At 53.2% G+C, this 5,757-nt stretch overlaps 3 protein-coding genes across 5 annotated transcripts; 1 reads left to right on the top strand and 2 right to left on the bottom strand.

Moving 5' to 3' along the window:
* Window positions 1-405: 405 nt before the first annotated feature.
* On the top strand, window positions 406-894 carry KVP17_001139 (uncharacterized protein; the record flags this gene model as incomplete). Its single annotated transcript, XM_068516278.1, has 1 exon — window positions 406-894. The coding sequence occupies one exon, from the start codon at window positions 406-408 to the stop codon at window positions 892-894; it is 489 nt and encodes a 162-aa protein (XP_068379085.1).
* Window positions 895-911: 17 nt separating this feature from the next.
* On the bottom strand, window positions 912-3,480 carry KVP17_001138 (uncharacterized protein; the record flags this gene model as incomplete). 3 transcript variants are annotated; one of them, XM_068516277.1, is made up of 2 exons in its annotated part: window positions 912-1,362; window positions 1,391-3,480. In XM_068516277.1, the coding sequence occupies 2 exons, from the start codon at window positions 3,478-3,480 to the stop codon at window positions 912-914; spliced, it is 2,541 nt and encodes an 846-aa protein (XP_068379084.1). The 3 variants fall into 3 exon arrangements, with proteins under 3 accessions (XP_068379084.1, XP_068379082.1, XP_068379083.1); XM_068516275.1 differs by lacking the exon at window positions 1,391-3,480 and having other exon boundaries at window positions 912-1,304; XM_068516276.1 differs by lacking the exon at window positions 912-1,362 and having other exon boundaries at window positions 1,387-3,480.
* Window positions 3,481-3,606: 126 nt separating this feature from the next.
* Window positions 3,607-5,541, bottom strand: KVP17_001140 (uncharacterized protein; the record flags this gene model as incomplete). The annotated part of the gene is made up of 1 exon (XM_068516279.1): window positions 3,607-5,541. One exon carries the CDS (start codon window positions 5,539-5,541, stop codon window positions 3,607-3,609), a length of 1,935 nt encoding a protein of 644 aa, XP_068379086.1.
* Between the last annotated feature and the right edge of the window lie 216 nt (window positions 5,542-5,757).

The following is a 5,757-nucleotide window of genomic DNA, read 5'->3' on the forward strand; positions in this document are numbered from 1 at the left end:
CCGACGTACCCCGCAACAACAATCCCAATTACCTGGGTTCCGACTCACCGCACCTACCCCACGTATCCCATAGATCCACCCATTTGCGAGGGCGTCGGTTGCAGCCATATCCTACTTTGAATGTAAAGGGTATCATTGACACCAGTGAGCGATTCGTGCATTGATGAAGACAACTGTAATAATGGTTCGCTTCTATGGAAATTAATAATGCTGCCTGCATCTGCCTGCATCTGGATGCTGCCTGCATCTGGATGCTGCCCGCATCTGGATGCTGCCCGCATCTGTCGAGCAGAACGCTCGCTCTGATGGATCTGGGTGCAGTCGACGGTTCTAGTGCAATGATTGAAACGTGGGTGTCGTCTATGTTTTGGGTTGCCAGCTCATTCTTAATCATTATTTCTTTGAATGAGCGAGTGGGACCAGACCGTCCGAGAGTGGCTTATCGATGAGAACCACTGCGTGGCGGGAGCGCTGGCGAATGGCGATACGGGTCAGGTCTATGCGGCCGCCGGTTTGGACGAGGATGGGTGGAAGCTGATGTGGATGGACGACCATGACGTACAAGTCTGCTTAGAAGACGGCAGTGAAGTGACCGTGAAAATGAACGAAGGCCAATCAATTAAGTCGGTAGTATCGGGCGAGAGGCCAGACACAGGGCTCTACATCGGAGGTCAAAAATTCAGGGTTGTGCGGACACAGCTGGAGTTCGATTATAACGATCAGAACTACGACATGGTACTCTGCGCCAAGCCCAAAGCTGGTCTCGTTATGGTCAAGACCCACAATGGTTCCATCGTCTTGGCAATGTACACTGAAGAGAAAGGACAATCCCAGGGAAACACTAAGGGAGCTGCGTTGGCATTCGCAGAATTCTTGTCCGCTGAGGGCTATTGATGAGTGTTCGAACGCTTCTAGCTTTCAGGGTGTCGTCGTATTGGTCGATCATTGCGGGCTGGCGGCGGGATACTGAAGCTGACTGGCTTTAGATTGGACAGAGGCCCCTCCACGATAAGTTGCATGTTTTGGTAGTGGCAAAGGAGATGGGCCCAAACCATTGATTGGAACCGGTGGTGCTTCTTGGACAACACCTTAGCATCGCCGCAGATAATTAGCCCATACCTTGCCCGAGTGAGAGCCACGTTCAACCGCCTACTGTCATGCAGGAATCCGATCCCTATGCCTTCATTGGAACGAGCGCAAGACAGAATGATAAAGTCCTTTTCCCGGCCTTGGAAGGCATCCACGCTAGCTACTTCGATGCTCTGGTAGCAAGAAGGGTTGAGCCCTGACGAGCGCGCGAGCATCGTGGTAATGAAGGCCCGCTGGCCGTCGTAAGGTGTTACGATGCCGATTTGGTGAGGTCTGCATGATCGCAGCCTCAGGTACTCACTTGATCCCACACTGCATCATGAAGTTGACGATCTTCTCCACATTCTGAGCCTCAGCGCGGTTCAAGTAAGACGTCCCGCTGGCGCTGATTTCTTCGCGTCCAGAGGAGTGGTAGAAGAACATCGGTGTAGCCAGACTGGGCCAGGGAAAATCGCGGGTCCACGAGGTATAGGTGCGCTCCTTCGTAGTCACTCCGTTCTGCAAGCTGCCTTCGTAGAAAGCTGAACTGGGGAATTGCGACAGGCAGGGGTGCATACGGTACTGCACTTCCAATCTGATGGGCCGAGTACCTAGATGCACCATTCGCTCGAAGAGCGACTGTGAAAGGCCTGCCTTAGCCGCCTTCTTACACATGATGACGGGACCGAGCTGGCAGTGGTCTCCCACAAGTATCGCCTGCTTGACGCCTCTGACAATCGGAATGAGACACTCGGGTTCGGTTGCCTGAGTAGCTTCGTCTACCAGCACTTGCTTGAAACGGAACTTCTTAAGGCGTTTGTCACCGGCGCCTACGCAGGTGCAGCAGATCACGTCTGCGCAGCTGAGAATCTCATACTCAGCGGCTTTACGAACGTTGGTGAGCTTCTGCTCGTCGGTTTGGCTCAGCTCACCATACTCTTGCTTCAGCTTGAAGAGGTTGGCGAGGTCGGACCACCGAGGATCTCCCGAAGACGCCAGCTGGTCGAGTTGTTTGTGAAGTGCGAGGAAGTCCACAGAGCTCGTAATGGACTCTCGTCCTTTAGCATAGACCCGGACCACTTTCAGCCCGGTACGGTTAATCATCTCGGATAGTTGGTCAACGGCCACGTTAGAGGGAGCCGTGACCAGCACCTGACCTCCGGTAGCAGTGACAGCGTTCAACCGGCACAGATGGTAGACGATGGTAGCACTCGTTAACGTCTTTCCCGCCCCCGGAGGGCCTTGAATTATACAAAGCGGCGACTGCAGCGCTCGGGTCACCGCCGAGTGCTGACTGTGGTTCAGCTGCGCCAGATTCGGAGCTGAGATGTTAGTGGGAATGGGCGTCCTGATGAGTATGTCGTCGGTAGGATGACCGAGTATCTTGTGGTATAGAACGTTGGATACGCTGGTCTCGTCACGTTCTAGGGTGTTCATTGCATCCAGCATGCGGGTAAAGCTGGTGGCCTTCCACACGAACTCCACAATGAACCCAGTGGTAATGTTCTCCGCCCAAGGGCCTCGGGTTGCAGCGTTGCACTTCAGCTCAAGGCAAACCTCTTCGCTCTGGGTGAGTTTAGCTACGTGACCAGAGCATTTCCATTCCTTGCCGTCAGTGCACTTGTACCGCAGCTTCAATTCATCGCCGATCACCAATCTACTTTCGTTGTTCTCTTTTGAGAAGATGAAGTATCCCAGGCGTTTCTTGTTGAGGCCGACGTCCCATCTTACAGACACGTTGTCTTGGTGCTGAGACTCTTTTACCTGCCGGTCGTAGTCGGACTCAATTTTCACCAAAGGACCGAACACACTCTTGTAGTGGCTGGCGTTCTGGTAGTTCAGCATAACTGGCGTCGGTTCGTCGTCGACCCCCGGCTGTTCGAGATCTTCAATCTTGGCGGCAGGAGTCGACTTCCAAAGCTCTTCCAGTTTGCTAACCTGTTCGGCAGTGATCGTTCTCACGACGTCATTCGGATCCACGTCAGGTACGAGCCACGACAGGAAGGCCCTGTTCTCGATCAAGGGCTGCCACAGAGAACTATCCAGCTGTACATCTCGAATTTGAGAGGCGTGTCGAAGACAGGGTTCGCGACACAACAACACGACAATCGGCTCCGTGTCGGCTGGGATGAACCCCAGCAAAAACACATTACGGTTGCCACAGTTGTAACATTCGAACGTGGTGTCACCCAGCGTGCTCGCCGGATGAAGACTCACCTCTTTATGATGAGAACGCACCAGGTGGTTGACGATGTGGCTTCCTGCAGTGGCAAGGATAGAGTTGCAGAACCATTTCTGACAGTTGGGATGATTGCACTTGATCACATGTTTGGGGTTCGAGACTCCGCAGTACTGACAAGCGTGCGGTGGAAGCTGTGCCAGGTCGATGACCTTGGGTTCATCCGTGGTCATCAGCAAAATCGGTAATTAGCTCTGATAGACCTCAGCAGCCCTGCCATACACATATTAGGTTGACATTTGTGCAGCTTCCGTAGAAAAGAGAAACGTCAACTAGAAATGGAGCAGGTGTCGCGGAAATCAGGTTGTCGTACAGGTTACTGTGCCCGCATGGATGATGAGATTACTACAGGATGATGAGTTCTTCTCTAGGGAGCAGGAAGACGATTCCAGGGGACTTATCATTGGACGTGATAACAAATGGAAATCCATCGTCATCGGTAACAACGGCACCATTAAATGAGGCGACACGCACCCGACAAGGATCAAGGCCAGTCCTACCAACGAGGTCGCACCTCCAATGAGAAGGATCGTGTGTGGATATGGCCCTTCTGCCCCTCCGTAGCGGCCCATCTCTGAGTCTGAAGTGACCGTTTGAGCCAGCAGGAAGCAGAGGAGCACCGGAATGACAAACTTTATGAACAGGGACCACAGGAGGGGAATTCTTATTGTTCCAGTACAGCAACGGAGGTTAAGATTGCTGCGCAATCTTTCCGTGTTTCCAATGTAGAGCCACCAGGCACGATCTGGGGCTGAGAGATCGCTCTCGACAAGAAAGAAAGAGATGCCCGCAACAGCCAGGCAGGTGGCCCACGTACAGTAATTCACCACAGTCTTCCAGTCGCTGCTGGCGCCGCCCCCAATGCAGAAACCGGTAAAAGGGAGGATGGATACCGAGGCGAACAACGTCCAGTGAGCCGTGGACCCCACGTGGTGCACGACCTCGTCCTTCAGAAATAAGAACCCAAAGCTCAGGGCTTCCCATAGACAGAACGACTGCATGAGTAGTACCCCGTTAAAGTGGTCAAGCGCGTCGATAATGTGGCCTCCGACGCTGGTGCAGAGCACGAGGTGCCACGTAAAAAACATGCCACACATAACGGCAAGGACGGCAGGTCGTCTCGCTTGCGGGAACCTTTTTTTGAACCAGCGACTCGAGAGTGCGACCTCCACCAGGCATTCCAAGAGCCCTCCTAAACTGTTGATCCCCAAGAGGACCAGTGACAGAAAAAAAAGCACACAGCAAAGTTGTCCCCAAGGGTATCCTATAGTTGATAATCCGGCAGGATACGCCTGAAACGCCAATCCATACCCGTCTAATGGCAGCTGATCGAACGTACTTCCAGCGCGCTTTGAAAGAAAGCCGCACACGGTAAAGGACACCAGGCCTGATATTACTGAGTATGCCGTGTCGGCGCCAACCACGACCAGTGAGTCGGTGACGACGTTCTGTCCAGGCTTGTTGTGCATCGCCAGTGCCATCAGCGTCCCCTGAGCCACGTTGATAGAGAACAGGGACTGTCCCATCGCTTGTATCCAGGCCTCTGGTTGCACGATCTTCTGGAAGTCCAGCTTCGCAAAATTGTGGATGCCGATTTCAGCCCCGTCTACAGACAGTCCAATACCCATGAGGACAAGGAGACAGGCAGAAGGCAGTGTCATAGTTAGATACGCCAGATTTACCAATGTGCTCGGTCCGCGGCAAACCATGCAGTAGCCCAATACCCAGGCAAACGCCCCAGCCAACAGGATTCTCCAAGAGAAGGAAACTATATGGTCATACTCGGGTGCCACATTGGCTCCGGTAGGGCTCTCGTAGAAATCTTTAGCTCTTGAAAAAATGTCGACGCCAGTGTCATTTTCGTCATACCAGGGCACGTCAGAGCTGAAGCTGGTCCACAAGTAAATAAGTGACCAGCTGAGGAGCAAAGGGTAACTCAGACACAGAGCCATAGACACCACGAATTGCAGCCCGATTGGTCGTATTCGAGGATTGCCCGCGGCGGCAGATGTCATCACACAGTTCCCTTGCACCTCTTGCGATATGCCAAACTCCAGCACGACCATCGGAAGCACCACCGTACAAGTAACGACCACGTAGGGGATGAGAAACGCCAATCCTCCGAAGGCCATCATAAGGTAGGGAAACCGGCATACATTTCCGAAGCCGATAGTGAACCCTGCAGCTGAGAGCCAGAAAGCTAACCGGGAGCTGTAGTGCGGTTTGTTCGTCATGATGGGTCAAATACCAGTTTAAACATCCTAAACAACATACCAAAAAGGTCACCCAAACATACTCTCATCGACCTCTGCGAAGACTTCACGTTCGTAGCCTTCGTCGCCCACCTCCACGTCTGTTTGAATGGTCATGTTTGCACGACCACCGAAGGGCTTGAAGAACTTCATGGCGCCAAGGACTGCAACTCCTGCAGCGCCAGCACCGGCAGCGCT

This window comes from the organism of the source record quoted next, assembly GCF_019968985.1.
Source record: "MAG: Porospora cf. gigantea B chromosome Unknown PgB_NODE_1243_length_6879_cov_129.709, whole genome shotgun sequence".
Taxonomy (NCBI): domain Eukaryota; phylum Apicomplexa; class Conoidasida; order Eugregarinorida; family Porosporidae; genus Porospora; species Porospora cf. gigantea B.